Source organism: Ammodytes marinus (genome assembly GCF_949987685.1).
Source record: "Ammodytes marinus genome assembly, chromosome: 9".
Classification (NCBI taxonomy): domain Eukaryota; kingdom Metazoa; phylum Chordata; class Actinopteri; order Uranoscopiformes; family Ammodytidae; genus Ammodytes; species Ammodytes marinus.
In genome coordinates, this window is record NC_137213.1 from 7449660 (window position 1) to 7472328 (window position 22669).

At 40.6% G+C, this 22669-nt stretch overlaps 1 protein-coding gene across 1 annotated transcript; it reads right to left on the minus strand.

Annotated features, from left to right (window-relative positions):
- Positions 1-99: 99 nt before the first annotated feature.
- Positions 100-22583, minus strand: LOC307255258 (Golgi reassembly-stacking protein 1-like). Its single transcript, XM_080033919.1, has 9 exons — positions 22441-22583; positions 21694-21774; positions 8970-9173; positions 8766-8852; positions 8520-8650; positions 8083-8215; positions 2071-2179; positions 1785-1955; positions 100-1683 (listed from the first exon to the last, which is right to left on the minus strand). Exons 1-9 carry the CDS (start codon positions 22501-22503, stop codon positions 1199-1201), a joined length of 1464 nt encoding a protein of 487 aa, XP_079890045.1. The 5' UTR covers positions 22504-22583; the 3' UTR covers positions 100-1198.
- Between the last annotated feature and the right edge of the window lie 86 nt (positions 22584-22669).

A 22669-nucleotide genomic window follows, 5' to 3' on the forward strand; every position in this document is an offset into this window, starting at 1 on the left:
TTAACAATGACAGATTTATGGGAATTATAAATGGATGTTTGAGTTGTAATGTTATGCTGATCAGTGTGAAATAAGAAAAACAAGGGACAATTTCATTTATGTCTGATATGATTGTTTAACATCAAAGATTCACCCCTTTCACATTCATCAAAAGACTGCACGCATTCCTAATAAAACATACAATTAATTGATAAAATATCTGCAAAAATAATTTCTTATTTTACACACTAGCACTTACTTGGACTGTTATGTGAAAAACATTAAAAAGACCCCTAGAGAAACCAAAAGAAATGACTCACAAGCAGCACAACTGCTGCTTCTTACATACTTGAAAGGTTTGTCATCCCTTGAATTTACCCATTACCTGTGAAGTCACAGGCAGTGCTCGTCCACTGTTGCATAGATCACAACAAGTATACATAACATACAAGACGGATAGTGTTGAGTGACACGTGGGGACATAATTGCAGCGATACAAGCAGTACAAATTATTTTTGAAACATCACAATCGGCTTGGCTGAATAAATCAAATTAAAGACAGTGTTTAAAACGTACTGACCTCATCAAAACTGGTGTAAAAACCTGTACTGGTTCCACAAAGTACAAGTATAGGACAAACATTTGACCTTACAACACAATAAAAACAGTTTAAAATCCATTTCCTGGGTCATAAACTAGAGTAAAACTTCCCTCTCATAATCAAGCTATTCTTAAAAGCTGTATTACAGGAATATTTAAAACAGCAACAACGGATGCATCAATGACTGCAACGGTGGTGGTGTTACGGATATTAAGGTGCAGCTTTGTCTGTGCTGTAGTTATTGTATGTGTTTATCTTTGGAATAGTTCAAGTATTCATGTTAAACCAGAGGCAGTCTTGTCACCGTGTAATCTTATCATGAGAGAAGTAACGCGCTGAGCACATTAGAACTTTCTTGGCGCACAAATGAGCAGTAACTTTAAAGTTCTCGCATATGTAACCAATAGGATATTCCTACAGTGCCTCTTTATCTACTAAAATGCTAATGCTTGAGCTTGTTTCCGTACGTAGTGTAACTGACATGGTGAAGGAGCCTTTTATATCAGACAGCATTTTCCCTCTACCTGTATTTTCCTGTATAGTATTCCTTTAAAAAAGTCCAAGTGATTGTCAGCTCCCCTTATCATTTGTGTACTTTGTAAATGGCCTGATGCAAGCTTACTCGAGAGGCGGCTCTGCTACTTCTTCCTCCTCATGGTCATGACTACAGCTGTGAGCAGGAGCCATATCTACGGGCTCCACTAACTCCACTAACTCCACCTCCGATGACTCAGTTTCCTCCTGGAAGGTTTGCGCGTGAGAATGGTCTGCCGTCACCTCAGTCTCAGCAGAGCATTGGAGGAGATCGACAGGAGCCGGGCAGGGAGGCTCTTCAGTGGGGACAGAGGGCTCAGCAGGAGGCTCTGGGGACTCTACAGGGGGAGACAATGAACCTATAGGTGGTACTGGGCTATCGCTAGACTCGCAGAGAGACACGGATGGGTCTGTGCACTCTGAGATGAGTTGAGATGCTTCGGCTGGTGGGACGCCAGAATCCGACAAAGTGTCAGCGGTGAGGTCCACGGCGGCCTGGGAGCTCAGCTCTCCTGGATCATACTGGTTGTCGGCCAATGAGGAAAGCAGCACACTGTCTTCCAGTTCCTCTGCACAATAGGAAATACAAACACACGTCCATATTAATTTAGCCAACCCTATATGTTAAAGCTCCAGGAAACTGATATGAACTGCTGCTGTCCCAACTTACCAATGCCGGAGATTTCACCGTCTTTCTCCTCCTCCTTCTCCTCTTCTTCTTTCTCCTCCTGCATAGCCAGCGCTGTGTTGGTCATGTCGATGGACGACATGGACAGTTCCAGTCTGTCCACCAAGTCTGCGGGGTCGGGGTTCATTACTGCAACTTCAGAGTCTGAGAAACCTGGAAACAAAAAACAAAACACCTGCTGATAAGATTTGTATGAACTCAGAGAGCCGTATACTGTACATATGTTGTGAATGATCGTCCTCTGAAAGCGCTGCATGTCTGAACTGACCAGGGTCCATGACTCTCTGGATGGGTGGAGGTAGAGGAGCTTCCTGGAGAGTCACCTGCTCCAGGTCTAACACTTCTTCAGTTGGGCTTGAAGGTGCCACCAGAGGTGCCTAAAAACAGACAGAAATAATCAGTTACCAACCATTTGAGTTAAACAGTTAATATTTAAAAAAAATCATGCTTAACATTTGCTGATTTCAGCTACCGTAATCTTCGGACTATAAGCCGCGACTTTTTCCCCATTTTTCGACCCTGTTATTACACAGCACAGTATATGTTCTGTAGCTACTAAGGATGGGCGTTAGTAATCGAGTACTCTTCGTTTCAAATGAACTCGATTGGTGGATTAAAATGTTATATACGTGTACAAAACGGATAAAATAAAGTTTAATAAAATTAAATATTTTGATGCAAGTGCAATAAACTGGGCGTTGTGTCAAACAGCAACTGCAAATAACTGCCACCTCCGTGCCACTGCAACGCAGCCTGTGTTCTCCAATCTCTACGGCATTTTCAGGAATATATCTGTCCAATTATTTCAAAGCAGATGATAAAGTTACGTTTATAAAAAGGGGAGATGACACCTGTTACTCTCAGTTAGTAATGAGCAGTGTTGGGAACGTTACTTTAAAAAAGTAATTAGTTATAGTTACTCACTACTTGTTCCGAAAAGTAACTGAGTTACTAACTGAATTACTTTATAATAGAAGTAACTAGTTACCAGGGAAAGTAACTATTTGCGTTAGCCTACTGTAAAAAAAAAAGTTGCTATATGTCAAAATTTTGATTTTTCTGAGCAGTTTTCACAAGTCAGTTGAAATGAGTAGAACAGACAGGTAGGCCTACTTGTAAGCTACATCACCTTCAATATGTATTGCACATCAACAGACAGCAAGAGGTTTATCCTGCACCTGCAGTATTTTGTTCTCAACAAAAGTAGTAGAGGAAACTGCTGAATGTACCGTGCTGATCTGCTATATCACTGGATTCACTTCAGGGGTGTCAGCTAAAACACCACTTCAGGCCAAAAACGTCAGACTATGAAGCATGAGACGATGAGAGGAGGAGTAAGGATGTATCCGCTGTTTATTTCCTTCTTTAACAAGCACAGCAGCATACAGATCCCAGGAAAAGAACAATAGCAATATTCGGCTCTAGGCCAGGCAAAGTAAGGCATTTTGGGGCCAAAAATAGAATAAATTGTAAAAGAATTTTTTTCAGCTCAGATAATTTCTATGAGGTGTCCAGAACAACATACTAAAAGTCCTAAGAAATCCTAGTTGGGGAAATATGTTTAATTCTCATCAATCCGAGATGTGTGCCAATAAGGCGAGACACCAATAAATCCCAATGGGGCTATTTTTTTCCTTTACTCCTATCAAAATGAAACTTTACACAATGAAAGTATCCATGAAAATTTAAATGTTTTGTATTACAAGTTTCTTTGAAAATGTATTTTAATATGCAAATGAGCTATACACTAATCGTACACGCCCAAAATAAACCCAAATAGGCTTAATTTTTTTCCTTTACTCCTACCACAATAAAACTTTACATAGTAAAAGTATACTTGAAAAGTAAAACATTTTGTATTACAAGTTTCTTTTTAAATGAATTTGAATATGCACATGAGCTCCACACTTATTGAATATCCAATCATCGTACTGCCAATGGGTGATGGCAATGCTGCTTTTAGACTGGCCTCTAACCTGAAAAACTGCCTGGCTTACCTGCCAGGGGTATAACAGGTGCCTCTCATGAATTAGATTTGTCTCTTCAAATACCACTGCACGCAATTTGATAGCACTACATCCAATCAGAGCAATGACCAATGTGACGTATTAAGCCCCGTTCGTTTAGCGAACAGCGGGGTTAACTGTTGAATTGAACTTTTGCCGTGGTCGGTCGGCAAAACAGAACATTCCTCTTACTTGCCAATGAAAGATTTGAGTGCCGTCTTCCAAATTGTAAAGGGTCGAGGCCCCAGAGCACCATACATAGGGCTCTGGCCCGCCCATATCAGATAGAACCAATTAAAACGCAGCTCAGGATTTCTTGACATATTTAATGAGCTTCAATGGAGAGTGCCCAGACCAACAGGCGCAGCACATTTAATTTGCCAGCGCCTGGCCCTAGTGGCAGGTCTGGAGTTCCAGGCTAGTGCCATTCCCTTTCCTATGCCAAATAGACGAGATGTAGAATCACAGCCTGAAATGGCATGGAGAAAGAGGAGATTGTCACACACCTTGGGACCAAGTAACTCCTTTGTCTACTTTATGCACCATATCCGTCTTGTTTTTGTTGCTTTCTTTGGTTCTGGTGCCAGAAACAGCTCGTGTGCATTCAGATCAGCATGATGCAACAAGAGTACTAACAAGTCTGTGTCATCACCTACTGAGACTGTGTCTTTTGTTCTGGCAGAGGCAATGGCAATTTGGACAATGAGCACATCTGCATCGTGCTTTGCATGGTTTGTGATACACCATTTTTATCTTACAAGTTTCTTTGAAAATGAATTTTAATATGCAAATGAGCTATACACTTATCAAATATAGGCTACCCAAAATATATCCGCATAGGCTTAATTTTTTCCTTTAAAGATCCAAGTGACTGCTGCAGATATTGCTGCGGTTGGTCGCATACACATTCAGTACTTTATGATTCCTCCGATATGTGAACCTATTGTGTATCAGCCACTGGCTCTGTTGCCAGCAGATAACAAAACATCACAGCTGGATGTTTTGTGGAAGACATCCCTACTCCTTCACTCTCAAAGGCCATCATGGTCTGGTATGATGCAGATCCTGCATCTTCTAGATGAACACCCTGGGAGAGCTTCAGTAACATTACTTCCAATGATTGATCTTGATCCCAGTGATGAATCCTGCATATACTCAACATTGAGGTGTGTGGCAACTCAAGCTCTGCAGTATGATGTGACCCCTGTTCTGACGTTCGACCAACCCCTTCTGGAAAGCCTTGACCATTATAGGTTAACTTCTAATACAAATGTTTTACTTTTCATGTAGACTTTCATTGTGTAAAGTTTTAATGTGGTAGGAGTAAAGGTAAAAATGAAGCCTATGCAGATATATTTTGGGTAGCCTATATTTAGTGCATAGCTCATTTGCATATTAAAATTCATTTTCAAAGAAACTTGTAAGACAAAAAATGGTGTATCACAAACCATGCAAAGCACGATGCAGATGTGCTCATTGTCCAAACTGCCATTGCCTCTGCCAGAACAAAAGACACAGTCTCAGTAGGTGATGACACAGACTTGTTAGTACTCTTGTTGCATCATACTGATCTGAATGCACACAAGCTGTTTATGGCACAAGAACCAAATAAATTAATGTATAGCTGTCCCCAGACAAATGTGCAACATCACATCTCTCTTCCTGAGATCCTCTGAGATTGTCTTTCCCTTTTGGCAAGTCTGATCTGTATAGGTTCACTTTGGTGGGCCTACACTGACCTGGTTTTATCTCTGTTTTATCTGGTGCCGCCCAATTACTTCCCTAAAGATCTCTCATTACATTGGTCCATTTCATCACTCAATTTGGCCCACCTGATTGTGTTTACCTGCTCCATTTAAGCAATGCAGCTCAGGGTTCACAAACTTTTGCACATACAAAATTTGTCAAATAATTTATTTTTTATCAGTTTTAACAATTGATTTCCGGTAAAGAAAAATGTGGAATTGATAAACAAAAATCTGTTATTTCATATAAAAAATACTGGTATTGATAAAAATTAATTAATGATAGTCAAAATAAATAAAATTCCAAAAGGTGAGTTAATTGGTCCCAAGGTGTGTGACAATCTCCTCTTTCTCCATGCCATTTCAGGCTGTGATTCTACGTCTCGTCTATTTGGCATTGGAAAGGGAATGGCACTGAAAAAAGTAAAAAATGACACTAGCTGGGGGGGGATCTAATTCATGAGAGGCACCTGTAATAAGTAAGCCAGGCAGTTTTTCAGGTTAGAGGCCAGTCTAAAAGCAGCATCGCCATCACCCATTGGCAGTAGGATGATTGGATATTCAATAAGTGTGGAGCTCATGTGCATATTCAAATTCATTTAAAAAGAAACTTGTAATACAAAATGTTTTACTTTTCAAGTATACTTTTACTATGTAAAGTTTTATTGTGGTAGGAGTAAAGGAAAAAATTAAACCTATTTGGGTTTATTTTGGGCATGTACGATTAGTGTATAGCTCATTTGCATATTAAAATACATTTTCAAAGAAACTTTTAATACAAAACATTTAAATTTTCATGGATACTTTCATTGTGTAAAGTTTCATTTTGATAGGAGTAAAGGAAAAAAATAGCCCCATTGGGATTTATTGGTGTCTCGCCTTATTGGCACACATCTCGGATTGATGAGAATTAAACATATTTCCCCAACTAGGATTTCTTAGGACTTTTAGTATGTTGTTCTGGACACCTCATAGAAATTATCTGAGCTGAAAAAAATTCTTTTACAATTTATTCTATGAAAAACGCTATTTTGCCTGGACTACTCGTGATGACACGCTAAACAGCTGTTGCAACCGGCGAATCACGTCCGTTTAATAGCGTGCATAAATTATAATTTATAGAGATCGGGAAACTCAATGCATTTACTCACAAGGGCGATGCAAACAAACTCAGGGAGAGCACGTTTCAATCGTGGATTGATAGGTGGTTACTGCGCCAACGTGCACGCTCGTAGCTCACACAACAGAGAGAGAAAGAAAAAGAAACTTCACTAAACAGGCGCTGACGTGACGGCGTTAACTGACAGTTCTAATGTCATCCACACACCGGTCTCCTCACTAGCAGTTTGTGTAGTATGGAGCCAGGGGTGCGTTCGGATTACACCGTTTATTCAATCAATTCAAAGTAACGCACCGCATTTAACGTTCAGTAACGATAACGGCGGTGTAACGGCGGAAAAAGTAATTAGTTAGATTATCCCGTTACTGAAAAAAGAATGGCGTTACGTAACGCCGTTCTTTTAAACGGCGTTATTCCCAACACTGGTAATGAGTAGACTCCAGGACAGGTGAGTATGCAAGGTGCTCTCCACTTGGAAAGAAAAGTAAAGAAGAAGCGAGGCTTACTTCAGGCACATTCGCTCCGAGCCAACAACAGTTAAGAAGCCTTAACTATGGAATATGGGGATGAGATTCAAAAACCGACCGGTATAACGTTCCGTTAATGAGGAATTAGTCGCGGTAACTATTCACGGACACGGAATGAGCATTACGCGGTTGGATATACAACTAGGCTACTAAGTCTACTGCTTTGGTGAGTTATTTATATGTATTTAAATTGTAGGACAATCATTTTATATTATTTGCTGCCGTTCTTTTTTTAAATGGTGATTTTTTTTGTTACAACTACAGCCCATGCTTTTTTTCTCCCCACCGCATACCTACTCGATCGGTTTAAATTGTGGCCCGTCTATTTAATTACTTTCAGTGAGGAAAAGGTGTTTTAAACTTGTGGGAAAAAAATCCTTAATATCATTTGGCAACTGTGACTGTTTGACATAAGCATTGAGCGCTTTATTGCGGTGAACCGTTATTCTGCAGACAGATGCGTTGCGTTCTAAAAATAGAAAAAAGTTTAACGAGGAATCGATTGATCCTCGAGGAATGCAAGCGATCACTGGAGAATAGTAGCTACTCCCTAGTAGCTACTATTGCTCTAAATGGTAACACTCGAATATGTTGTGCAAATATGCTACTTGTTTGTTGAAATGTTAATAAATGAGAGCTTCCTCAAGCAGCCATCTCTTCCCCGACAATCCCCTCTGTGCACAAACTCTTACATATGGTAATTAAACATTATAACACCTGCGGCTTATAGTCCAGTGCGGCTTATAGTGCGGAAAATACGGTACTCAAACAGGAGTTTAAGCTTTAAAAAACTAAATTATGAATCACTTAACTGACGAAAATAATCAATTAGTCCAAGATCAAGATTTTAAGTTGCAGCACCAAATGTGGAATTAGATTTACCTCAGTGTATCCGTGGGTAGGCAGCTTTGGAGAGGGTTCCTCCTCAGGAACAGAGGTGGAAGGCTCCACCGTAGGTATGTCAGAAAGTGCTGGAATTCGGTGCAAGTAGCCATAACCGATGCCACAACCCAAACTGAGAGCAAACATTTTGAAATGCATCAAGATTAGTCACAGCAGCACAAGTATTGCAAAATTCAACAATTAAAACATAAAATAATGCCGTAAAACACAAAAAAAAAGTCTCAGTGTAGATGTTCAGCCGCAATGCTGTGTGTACTTTAACAATGGCTGATATATTTCAAGAAAATATACACTAGAAAAAAATCAATGTGCAGGCATATTTCTATTTGTAAAGCCTTTAATTCCAGCCGTGCCCAACACAGGGATCCTATTTCTAATATGAAAGATAATTCAAGTATCTTTGTACTGTTGCATACCTGCCCTCTCCTCCCCATGCTCCATTTGGCGTGACCACCACCTCTCTGCAGGCATCCGACTGTGTGTTGTACACCAGCAGCTTCAGGGGCTTCCCTTCATGGGCCTCAATCAGTGAGAAGAAGTCCTCTGACTGGAAAACAGAAACTTGAAATTAACTCAATCATCTATCACAAAGAGTAATGAGATAAAGCAAATCAGAGCCAAATTGTAGCAATAAAGCATTATATGAATTATAGCAAGCTTACATCTTGCAACACTTGGTCTGCTCCAACAATGTAGTCAGTGTGTGGCTGAAGTCCTGCCAGTGTGGCGGGGGAGTTGGCTTCCACGTCCTTTTGGAAAAGAAATAAGGAGTTAGCATAGAAAAAATATGAAGTTGGAGCGGGGTTCAAATCAGAGTTGCGTGTGAAACAGGTTTGGTGTTCCTGGTTCATGATGAAGAAACTCACCAGAACGTGCCAGACATTCTCATTGGCTCCTTGGTAGCTGCAGAAGCGAACACTGGCCCCCAGCAGGCCCTGTCCTCCCCACATGGTGCTGGGCTGCACATCCACCTCACGTACACTTGTTGTTTTGGTGCTGTAGACCTCCATCTTCACCACTCGCTCCATGTTGGCTTTAAGAAGCTCCTTCAGCTGATCATTCTCCTCATTCTGGTTGTAACAGTAGTGTGAGGAATCAGTAGCAGTAGGAAATAACTTTCTGTTTTCTATACGCTGAACTCAATCAAAATCACTCTGTCAAAATCAGCGAATATCTCCTCACAATATGCTACCTGTATGTACTGTATTTGCTGAAAAATAATCCGGTGTTTGTTTATACACAGCCTTGCCTATGTAATCCAGTAATACACCTATTTACAGAGTCTTGGCTGTGTATTAACAGTTAACACTGGATTATTTTCTCAGCACACACACAGTATAGACAGGCGGTTCATGAGCATATATTCACTGATTTTGACACGACGCTGAAGTTGGCAGCTGATTCGCAGCAGCCGATTCGGCAGTTAATGAAAAGTTAAGGGATTCTTAAGGAGCGGCGAAGTGACTGATTCTCCGTTGTTTAACCTCCTAAATAACCGCAGTAAAGCCACATTAATTAGTCTAGATTATCTAAGAGAGTCTAACCATTCTTTAAAAACTGTTTAAAATTGATTTAACCTTTATTAAGTTTGTTTAAAAGAAAGAGAGGGGAGATTTCACTGCTTTTTTTGCATCTGGACCACATTAAAACTGGTCCTGATTGAAAACCACTGCATCTAGACTCTTCAAATCTTGACTAGATTATCATAGTGAGGCTATAGATTATAGAAAACATAGTTTCTGATTTGTGAAACTTTTTTTCTATTTGTGAAAATGAAATAAAGGCACATGTCAACGCTTTTTTGGGGTCTAGACCACATTAGAACTGGTCCTGATTGAAAACCACTGCACCTAGACCCTTCAAATCTGGACTACAATATCACAGAGAGGCTATACATTATAGAAAACATAGTTTCTGATTTGTGAAACTTTTTTTCTATTTGTGAAAATGAAATAAAGGCACATGTCAACGCTTTTTTAGGGTCTAGACCACATTAGAACTGGTCCTGATTGAAAACCACTGCACCTAGACTCTTCAAATCTGGACTAGAATATCACAGAGAGGCTATACATTATAGAAAACATAGTTTCTGATTTGTGAAACTTTTTTTCTATTTGTGAAAATGCAAAGAATGCACATTTTAATGGTTTTTAGGGGTCCAGACCGCATTAGAACTGGTCCTGATTGAAAACCACTGCACCTAGACTCTTCAAATCTGGACTAGAATATCATAGTGAGGCTATATATTATGGAAAACATAGTTTCTGATTTGTGAAACTTTTTTTCTATTTGTGAAAATTAAATAAAGGCAAATGTCAAGGCTTTTTTGGGGTCTAGACCACATTAGAACTGGTCCTGATTGAAAACCACTGCACCTAGACTCTTCAAATCTGGACTAGAATATCACAGAGAGGCTATACATTATAGAAAACATAGTTTCTGATTTGTGAAACTTTTTTTCTATTTGTGAAAATGCAAAGAATGCACATTTTAATGGTTTTTAGGGGTCCAGACCGCATTAGAACTGGTCCTGATTGAAAACCACTGCACCTAGACTCTTCAAATCTGGACTAGAATATCATAGTGAGGCTATATATTATGGAAAACATAGTTTCTGATTTGTGAAACTTTTTTTCTATTTGTGAAAATTAAATAAAGGCAAATGTCAAGGCTTTTTTGGGGTCTAGACCACATTAGAACTGGTCCTGATTGAAAACCACTGCACCTAGACTCTTCAAATCTGGACTAGATTATCATAGTGAGGCTATAGATTATTGAAAACATAGTTTTTGATTTGTGAAACTTTTTTTCTATTTGTGAAAATGAAATAAAGGCACATGTCAACGCTTTTTTTTGCATCTGGACCACATTAGAACTGGTCCTGAATGAAAACCACTGCACCTAGACTCTTCAAATCTGGACTAGAATATCACAGAGAGGCTATCCATTATGGAAAACATAGTTTCTGATTTGTGAAACTTTTTTCCTATTTGTGAAAATGCAATAAAGATACATTTCAAGGTTTTTTTTGGGTCCAGACCGCATTAGAACTGGTCCTGATTGAAAACCACTGCACGTAGACTCTTCAAATCTGGACTAGAATATCACAGAGAGGCTATACATTATGGAAAACATAGTTTCTGATTTGTGAAACTTTTTTCCTATTTGTGAAAATGCAATAAAGTTACATTTCAAGTTTTTTTTTGGGTCCAGACCGCATTAGAACTGGTCCTGATTGAAAACCATTGCATCTAAACTTCAAATATTGACTAGATTATCATAGTGAGGCTATAGATTATGGAAAACATAGTTTTTGATTTGTGAAACTTTTCTTCTATTTGTGAAAATGAAATAAAGGCACATGTCAAGGCGTTTTTGGGGTACAGACCGCATTAGAACTGGTCTTGATTGAAAACAACTGCAACTAGACTCTTCAAATCTGGACTAGAATATCACAGTGAGGCTATAGATTATAGAAAACATAGTTTCTGATTTGTGAAACTTTTATTCTATTTGTGAAAATGCAAAGAATGCACATTTTAATGGTTTTTAGGGGTCCAGACCGCATTAGAACTGGTCCTGATTGAAAACCACTGCACGTAGACTCTTCAAATCTGGACTAGAATATCACAGAGAGGCTATACATTATGGAAAACATAGTTTCTGATTTGTGAACCTTTTTTCCTATTTGTGAAAATGCAATAAAGTTACATTTCAAGTTTTTTTTGGGGTCCAGACTGCATTAGAACTGGTCCTGATTGAAGCTGATGTCTTTATATATTTTTTTTTTGTTCTATTTTTTAAAGATATTTTTTGGGCATTTTTATGCTTTATTGACAGTGTAGAGACAGAGTTGAAATGGGGCAGAGAGGGGAGTGACATGCAGAGAACGGTTGGTTACGTTGTAACCCAGGTTCTCTGAGTGGAGAGACTATCTCTCCACCCTACATATTCCATATGTACGGGGACTGACCCCCACAGGGGCAGTTGACGTGGATACTCTTTAAGACACATCACTTGTGGCGGCCACGCATGATTCGCCTGCCATGGCATTGGCTATATAAACTACACACGTGTGGCCTCTTCGGTTTGAACCTTGATTGGAACGCGTTTCTGAGCGGCATCTTGGCTGGAGAGATAGTCTCTCCACTCAGAGAACCTGGGATACAACGTAACCAACCGTTCTCTATCGTGTCAAGACTATCTCTCCACCTTACATATTCCATATGTACGGGGACTTCTGTAAGACACACCGCGAGGAAACCAAGCAGACCCAGCTGCTCCTGCAGGAGCCTAAATAAAAAAAGGCAGTTGAGTTCGAATGACACGTCACCACCACCAGTGTTCACCCATGTGCCCAGTATAAAGGAACTATTTACAATTATACATATGTACACACTCCTCGCCAAGGCGCCAGACGCTACAAAGGCTAATCTGGCCCTGCAAGACGCTAAAGCCAGCCATGAATGGGTAGATGGCCTTGCCCAAACGCGCCCGTCCTGCTGCATTGAGCCCAGCACTCGCTCCAAGAATGGGGTGCTGGCTGCCACATTCATGCAGTAGAACCGGATAAAAGTCGACAGGGTCAACCAAGAGGCCGCCGTACGAATCTCCGATAGAGGGGCCCCTTGCCATAGGGCCCATGACGTAGCAATGCCCCGTGTGGAGTGCGCCCGCACCCCTACTGGGGTCGGCTTGACTGCCCTCTCATATGCCTGCTGGATAGCATCCACAACCCAGTGGGCAAGCCTGGTCTTGGAGACTGGCTGTCCAAGACGGTTGGGCTTGTAACAGACAAAGAGCTGGTCCGTTGTCCTATGGCCACGTGTCCGATGCAGATACACTGTTAGGGCCCTGACTGGGCACAGTAGTGACTCCACCCTGCTTCACCTTCCTGAGGAGGGTGGAAAGGGTGCAGCTCAATAGATCGACCGGCGTGGGACTCAGAACAGACTTGAGGGTGGAATGCAGGGTTCGGGCGCAGCACCACCCCAGCACCACCTGGCAAGAAGCGGCAGCAGTCCTCATGCACTGAAAGAGCATGCAGCTCTCCCATATTAATTGCGAGCAAAAACGCTGTCTTGAGAGAAAGCCATTGTAGCCTAGCTGTATCCAGGGGCTCGAATGGCTCATTCTGCAAGACCAACAGCACCACCTCCAAATCCCATGGGGGGACAGCTGGCCTTCTGCGATGTGGAGTAACCCTACGAGCACCTCTAAGAAACTGAGCAATAAGGTCGCAACAGCCTTCTGCCAGCTTCCGAGGTCCAATACGGGCTGCCTTTATGGCTGCCACTATTCCCCTCAATGTCGAGGGAGATTTGCCCACCTCCAACATTTCCTGGAGGAACTGGAGAATGTCATGGGCCGTGTCTCGAATTGCACCATGATAATTTTTGCCTTTATTAGTTAGAGAGAGAGATCAGAACCATATGACCCGACAGCAGACCTGGAACTCATATGGAAAACTGCCATCCTGTTTGTCTCACAAAGGCAAGAGGAAGTGATAATGATTTTCTATGCAGCCGTTGTGCACATTATGACAGGGAAGATGCTAGGATTGGATTTGCATTGAAAGAGTCCTTAATTGCCTGATTCTGCCTGATGCACTTGTTGTAACTCCCCATTAGCTGCAAGTAGGGCTGCAGGATATATCGAGTTTGTAAGATATATCGATATAAATCCAAAGGGGATACAAAATTGGACACTATCGTTTACATCGATACACGTCATTCTGCGCTAAAATAATTAGTTTCTGCCTCGAACGTCTGTGTTTTCCTCGCATCGCATGAAGTGTCTGTGTGTGTGAGACTTCCAGAGGAGTGAGCCCTCCCCCTCCCCTCTCTGATTTTCTGCACATGCGCAGTCCGCACATTCTCCTCACTCCGCTCCGTTCACAACACAACAAGCATGGAGGGAAGCTAGCTAGGCATAGTGACACAGCGCCGGTAGAATTAAACCAAACGGCAATATAACAACGGCTCGTTTACTTGGAATCGGCTCTGATTTAAAAGAACAGACGAGTTGCAGAAGCGGGGCGTTTGTAGAGAATGACAGAAACACGTTGCAAACGTTGCAAAGCACTGCCAATCTCTTCTAGCATTTACAACAGCAGCATGAAGTAGCGCGGGTAACTAGTTTTAGGTTGGACAATCGGCGTTCTGACATTCATCGGCAGCGTTTCTAAGGACTGTCAACACATAACTTTACATTGAAAAAGCTGACACTGTGTCCAAAGCGACTTCCAATTAGTTAATTCAACCATGAGGGAGCAAACCCAGAACAGCAAGAAGCATGTAGCTTATTAGCTTCAAGCTATTTTATAAATTTTTTTTAGACCATCATATTCTTCTTAGCCAAGGTGCAGTTGGAAGTGAATGTGTTTTAGCCTGTAGTGGAAGATGTGTAGACTTTCTGCTGTCCTGATGTCAATAAAACAGAACTGATGTTTTTCAATACCTCCATGCAGACTTTTTATCATTGCATTTGTAATATTATAGGCTAAATGTCATGGCTCATGTATCAGAATCATTTTAATGTAAAATGTGTAGGCCTAATTCATTATTTAACAAATTAATAAATAGCTTCACACATCATGAGACCAGAAAATACAGGACACACCTCTTGAAATGTTATATTAATGCTTAAGCTATTTTATATGAAAATATCTATTGAAAATCTATATGTTTTTCCTCAAAAGCTTTATATCGAGATATATATCGTATATCGCCAGTCAGCCTAAAAATATCGGGATATGAAGTTTTGTCCATATCGTGCAGCCCTAGCTGCAAGGAGATCCAAAATACTATGATGAAGAGATGTCATCAGCAGATGATACCTGCTGGAGATCGTTTATAAAACTCTGGTGTCAATTAAGTTGCTGCAATATATGCAAAGCTGATAGACGATGTCTGCAGAGAAGGCGTGCCATTCTGATGTGATTCTCAGAATAAGATGACTTCTCGAATGCAAAACTGAATCCTTAAAATCCATTGGTAGACATATTTTGCAAGTTTCTGAGAATTGGGAAACAATATCAGAAATGCTTTCTTTCATGACAGTATCAGGGCATAATCTCTACACAAAATCAGCTCACATCTACAGTGTGTGCAGACAGGGCCGCCCATAAGGGGTATACAAGTGTGAAAGCTTTCTAGGGCCCAGCCACTTGGGGGGCCCATGGTCTTTGGAAGCCAAGAACCTACCTAGATAACCTTTATTTTTAGATTTTTAGATATTTATGTCAATATCTATTCAAAGTTGGGTGTTTACACAGAGCCACGGCTCCGCTTAAGGCCATTTAAAAAGCAGTAGAAAAGCTACTTGTGTCTGGGTGTGGTTGTGAAAAGTAGTTGTACCCCATGAAAAAACAGGTTGGGTACCTTTTGTAGTTCTTCTACATTCTTATAAACAGGACAGGCTAGTTACTCTGTCATTGTCCTGAGTCTACAAACAAAAGGCTTTGACATAAGTCTTCAGGTCTGACCAGTTTTTCAGAAACCTGGCCAATTGACCAACCAGCCGGGTCATACCACAATGAAGCTGACGAGCAGCATCATCCTGTTTTAATCATTGTAACCACCATGGTCCTGCTTTCTGTATTGTTTCTAAAAATAAAAAATGAAAATAGACCTTAAAAAGTTCTTAATGCAAAGAAAGATACAAGGCACAAAGAAGTTGGAAATAACTGAAGGAACAGATTTGTGTTCAAAGATTAAGACATTTTTTGTAATGATTTCAGTAATGTTTTCAGTAATTTTGCAGTGATGAGAGCAGAATGAACTAAGCCTAAATGTTGCAACCAAATATAGGCCAACTTTATAGTTTTGAAGGGTAGGTTGGTTTGGTTATTCATGTAGAGAACCGCCTTTTTTTTCTTTTTTGTGTGAAGAATTTGTTGTTGATTGTTGATGACAATAAATCATTTGAAATATTTTGGTGGTATTGTTGAAATAAATAACGCTTAAAAATTAACATCAACAACAAATTCCTTGGTGGTTACAATGATTAAAACAGGATGATGCTGCTCGTCAGCTTCATTGTGGTATGACCCGGCTGGTTGGTCGATTGGCCAGGTTTCTGAAAAACTGGTCAGACCTGGCTGGCCGTGTCAACCTGAAGACTTATGTCAAAGCCTTTAGAAGTTATAGTCCCCAAAGGGAAATTCTTTTTCACAAAAATGTATTTTATGGGAAGAGATCATTTAAACCTGTTTGTAGACTCAGGACAATGACAGAGTAACTAGCCTGTCCTGTTTATAAGAATGTAGAAGAACTACAAAAGGTACCCAACCTGTTTTTTCATGGGGTACAACTACTTTTCACAACCACACCCAGACACAAGTAGCTTTTCTACTGCTTTTTAAATGGCCTTAAGTGGAGCCGCGGCTCTGTGTAAACACCCAACTTTGAATAGATATTGACATAAATATCTAAAAATCTAAAAATAAAGGTTATCTAGGTAGGTTCTTGGCTTCCAAAGACCATGGGCCCCCCAAGTGGCTGGGCCCTAGAAAGCCTTCACACTTTCTACCCCTTATGGGCGGCCCTGTCTGCACATACTGTAGATGTGAGCTGATTTTGTGTAGAGATTATGCCCTGATACTGCCATGAAAGGAAGCATTTCTGATATTGTTTCAAGGTGAAGTTCCCAATTCTCAGAACCTTGCAAAATATGTCTACCAATGGATTTTAAGGATTCAGTTTTGCATTCGAGAAGTCATCTTATTCTGAGAATCACATCAGAATGGCACGCCTTCTCTGCAGACATCGTCTATCAGCTTTGCATATATTGCAGCAACTTAATTGACACCAGAGTTTTATAAACGATCCCCAGCAGGTATCATTTGCTGATGACATCTCTTCATCATAGTATTTTGGATCTCCTTGCAGCTAATGGGGAGTTACAACAAGTGCATCAGGCAGAATCAGGCAATTAAGGACTCTTTCAATGCAAATCCAATCCTAGCATCTTCCCTGTCATAATGTGCACAACGGCTGCATAGAAAATCATTATCACTTCCTCTTGCCAGCATCAACCATAACATGCCCAATGGACCCCAACAACTAATATCAGTGTGGAAGCCCCCATGTCACTAACCTCTGGCTCAGCTGCTTTCATTAGAAATGCCTTCCACCAGTGGTTGATAAAATTTGATGATTGGGGTGGAATTGTGGCAGTGGGCATGTTCACATAGGAACTTACATGCGGAGTAGATGCAGGGTTCTCAACCCTCACGCAATGAGAGTGAGACACGCATTTCAGGCAATTCACACGCTCCACGCCACACCTTGCATTTCTCACGCAAATTATAACTCTGCCAAACAATTTTTTTTATATATAGCCTATAGCTTCGATAAATCCTGGCCTTCACCACCATCACCTAGTGTTGCCACCTTATTTATACTATCTATGGTTGCCACCCGTCCCGTTTTTCCCGAAATTGTTCTATTTTTTCACCAGCTGTCCCGAGGAAAGAAAAATCTCTCCCGGGACACAATTTGTCCCGTTTTTTGGGGAAAAACTCATTCGTTTTTTGGGGGGAAAACTAATTTGATTTCCTTCGTTCAGTAGTTAAGGCCGTTTCACACGGGCCGTGGCGTTTGTTGCGCCCACTAATGCATTCTGCGAGAGCCGAGCGGGCAGAGAGAAGGCGCAGCGTTTCGTCAGGCTACACGACAAGCGTGCAGGGGCGGTCCTAACGATCTCGGGGCCCGTTTCAAGACCCTGTGTGGGGCCCCCCACATTTATTTTTTATTTTCTTCTATGAATAATGCTTGTGCATGCTCCCCGCAAAAATAAAAAAGATTGTGGAAACTAGTTGGTTCATAGACGGATTATGAGATAATAGGCCCAGACTCTTAAAGCCCCCCCGCCCGCCCCCCTCCCTATCCAGTCAGTTACATTGACTTTTCCGCAAAGATACATACGTTTACTGGCATAAACATATTAAGGGAGTCAGTGTTTCCCACAGGATGTTGGGATACTGTGGGAGATATCCTGTACCTTGTTGGGGGGTCCGGGGGCATGCCCCCCTGGAAGAAAATTGGTACAGTTTTAAAGTAAAATGCATCGATCTGAAAAATCTATCTGGAAAATTTAGATTTAAATCAAATCTTGAGCTGCAGAAGGAACATTATTTTTCTTAAACAGGCAGCACTCTTTACTCTGCAACTGTAAAAACATTTCAGAAGATTGGTCTGCAGACCCATGTTATATGATGGAGGGGCCCATTGCAACAGATACAGGGTGGAAAGCTACTTTTTATGAACAGTATATAATTTACATGTAGAAAGTTTATTCCTGTATGTGTGTGGGGGCCTTAGAGGCCCCTCATGAAGCCCATAAGACATAGCTAATAATGCTTTTGTTTTGCACTTGCTTTTTGATTTTTCACCTACCAGTTGAGGGGCCAAGTTGGTTTTAGTGCTCCCACATTCAAATGCGGACGCCGAAAGAGTCTTCTCCATGGTTGGTCTTCACCAGCACCAGAAACAGACTAGCCCTAGAAGGAACATTGTCCTCCATTATGATGGTCTAAATGGCTGGTGTGGAGCCACAGTGCTTCAAGTGGGAGCCAGAAAACCCCTATCCTGAAGGCCTCAAAATCTGCCACTCGAAGCTACAACAGCGAGCATCAGTAATATCCAGTATCCATATTTGCTGAACTGAACTAAGAGTTTTACTGAAATAACTACCCCGAACAACTACCCTAGGCCTACACCCATCTCACTAGTCTGGCATTTGGTATTAATCCAGTTATACTTTCATCATAAAATTACTACAATAGGCTATATTTTAACTAAAACAAAGAAATTATATTGAACTGAACTTGTGTTAAAAACCATTATTATGCTTTAAATTAATAAATAAACACAATAAAATTTCGCTCGCGCACATCGCGCGCTCGCATGGGAAATCCGCTTCTGTCTCACTCTAAACAATTTCCAAAAGTTGAGAACCCTGTAGATGCATGTAGGGTCACTACGTCTCATATCAACCAATGGGGTAAACACAAAGGATGTTTTCCCCAGGTGATTGCCATGCTGTGCAAATTGCATCATGCTAGACCATGCTGGCCTTTGTGAGACAAACAGGATGGCAGTTTTCCATATGAGTTCCAGGTCTGCTGTCGGGTCATATGGTTCTGATCTCTCTCTCTAACTAATAAAGGCAAAAATTACCCAAAAATAACTTGACATTGTTATCTTGAAAACGTTTAATACATTTATGGCAAGAAAATTAAATTAAATTAATATTATGACTTCATAGTTATCATTTAATTTCACATGCATTGTACCATATCTCTTGTTAAACAAAGTTGTCGGTTGATATGGACAGTAATGAACGATTTGTGTGGATATCAGAAAAGAATGTATGTATAAATAAATAAAAATTAACATTGGATTCACCCTTAACTATTGACCTTAACTGTCTATGATGTTGTATGTGGTATCATAGTAATCCCTGACTATGAAAACATAGGGTTAGACATCACTAGTTATGTGGTATTATGTTTGGTTCAGGAGTTGTGATGAAAAATGCATAATTAGGCTATGGCGGAAAGTAAAATGGTCTCCATGGCAACCATGATTCAATTTTGCAATGGCTTAATATCTGAAAATGTTCAGAGCCCCAAACTGTATAAGTGTACCAAGTTTCAAGCTTTTCTGAAGGGGTTAACAATTTTGCACATATCCCCTCTACCATAAAACAGTACTTTAGGAAGCCGAAAATTGACATAAAGGTGTGGTTAAGAAACCCCTTAGAAAATAACTTTCCACCACTTGGATTCCTTAAGACTTTTAGTATGTTATTAATTACATATTCATGAGTCAAAAACAGTTGAAATGGCTTCTGTTGCAATTTTTGAGAGGTCCACCCATATTTTCTCACAAAATGCCTGTACTAGAAGCCTGCTCTTTCTCTTGTTGAGTCTAGGTGTAGTGGTTTTCGATCAGGACCAGTTCTAATGCGGTCTGGACCCCAAAAAAGCATTGACATGTGCCTTCATTGAATTTTCACAAATAGGGTTAAAGTTTCACAAATCAGAAACTATGTTTTCCAAAATGTATAGCCTCACTGTGATAATGCAGTCCAGATTTGAAGAGTCTAGGTGCAGTGGTTTTCAATCAGGACCAGTTCTAATGTGGTCTAGACCCCAAAAAAGCGTTTGCCTTTATTTCATTTTCACAAATAGAAAAAAAGTTTCACAAATCAGACACTATGTTTTCTATAATCTATAGCTTCACTATGATATTCTAGTCCAGATTTGAAGAGTCTAGCTGCAGTGGTCTTCAATCAGGACCAGTTCAAATGCGGTCTAGACCCCAAAAAAGCGTTTCACAAATCAGAAACTATGTTTTCTATAATGTATAGCAGGGGTCCCCAAACTACGGCCCGCGGGCCAAATGCGGCCCGCGGCCCGCTTTTTATTGGCCCGCGGCCGATTTTAAAAAGATAATGTAATATGGCCCTTTGAATTTTTTTTTTTTTTTTTTATTATTTTTTTTTTTGTTGCATTTCTTAGTTAACCCACTAGTGCAGGGGTGTCAAACACTGATTGATTGGCCCGTGGCACATTTTAAAAATATAATGTAATATGGCGCTTTTAATTTTTAAATAATTTAAATGCACTCATTATATTACAGAGAAATATGTCCCATAAAAGAAAATGAGCAACAAGCCCCTCCCAGAGGACCCTGCATAATATTTTATTTTAAATTAATATTATTATGGAAAATCTATGTGTCCCTCTCCAATAGCTTCTAATTCATCTGACACAGTGTCTCCATTTTTTTTTCATACAAAATTCTTCAGATTTAGCCTCTTAATTTCCCTCTCAAAGTGCACCAGATTCATGCATTTCGCTTTAAAAACTTTAAAAAATCTCCCGGGGGGTCATACCCCCGGACCCCCTTAGGAGGGTCGGGACCTCGGCTGGATACTATTTTCACCCTGCTGGACATTGGACGCAAAGGCAGAAAACACTGGGTGTATCATTGGCATATTAACAAGAGGGGAAATGTGTCTGTTTGATGTGCAAGGAAAGTGTTGCCGTGAAGAAGGATTACAATTTACGAAGACACTATGAAACTAAACAACAGAGCAGCTACATGTCCTGATAAATGTGTTATTTTTGCAAAGTGGCCCGACCTTTCGTAGATTTTTCTGTATGTGGCCTCAGTGAAAAAAGTTTGGGGACCCCTGATGTATAGCCTCACTGTGATATTCTAGTCCAGATTTGAAGAGTCTAGGTGCAGTGGTTTTCAATCAGGACCAGTTCTAATGCGGTCTAGACCCCAAAAAAAGCTGTGAAATCTCCCCTCTCTTTCTTTTAAACAAACTTAATAAAGGTTAAATCAATTTTAAACTGTTTTTAAAGAATGGTTAGACTCTCTTAGATAATCTAGACTAATGAATGTGGCTTTATTGCGGCGATTTAGGAGGTTAAACAACGGAGAATCAGTCACTTCGCCGCTCCTTAAGAATCCCTTAACTTTTCCTTAACTGCCGAATCGGCTGCTGCGAATCAGCTGCCAACTTCAGCGTCGTGATTTTGACAACAGTGAAAGAAATAGATAAACTTACAAGTCTTTTGTTGTCCAGAGACAGAATAAAGTCGAAGAAGGGCTGCAGCCCGGCCTTCTCTGCTGGGGAATCCGGCTGCACCTGTCAAAATTGAAACAAGCATTATGATTTTTAAACTCAAGTTATGAAATGAGGAGATTTCTCATTACAATGAAAGGGCATCTAAATCGCACAAAGTTTTGCCAACTGCACCATACAGTCAACAGATGCAAGAAGTGATTAATTTTTATTATGGATTTATGTAGGCGATCCAAAAACAATCTTTATCTATCCCGACAATGGCTGATTAAACTAATATATTTTTGATTAATAAGTATTTGTTAAGTTTCCCGTAGCCCAAGCAGATTTGGACAGTTGGTTTGACAAAACAAGCTTTTTTTTGTCCGACTAATTTGCCATCAGCCGAACCAACATATTAGTCATGGCATTAGCTTCATCTTGAATAGAACGACTTGTTCCAGAATGAGTTAGAGCACTGAAATAACTATAGGCTCGGTGGGTTCAGGACTGATAAGTGTCTTTATTTGTAGCAAGTTACAAGTCTGACTTCAGGCTTAATGATTAAATGAATAAATACAACTTTCAGCTGCTCTGTCAACTCGGCACACCATGTAAACAGTGCCACCTCATCAGGTTTTACCAGTAGCACTGCAGCATTTAGCCGTCTGTTAGCACACAGTCATGATAAGCTGCTGTCCTCGCCGCTGCCAACACAAAGGAAACTTAATAACACGTTTAAAGTCTTACACCGTGCACATGGTAGCCATACGTTCCTCCTTCGGACACTTCTGAGCTCTGCGATAGACCCATTTCTGCGAGCGGTGTTCAAATATTCGCCAATATCATCGGAAAATAACAAGAGAGTGAGAATTATCACGGTTGACAGTCCGCGGCCATCTTGTCTGCAGTCCAACTCAATCGATCATTGATGGTATCGAACACAAGCGCGCGCGTCTACAAGGCGCAGACCATTTCA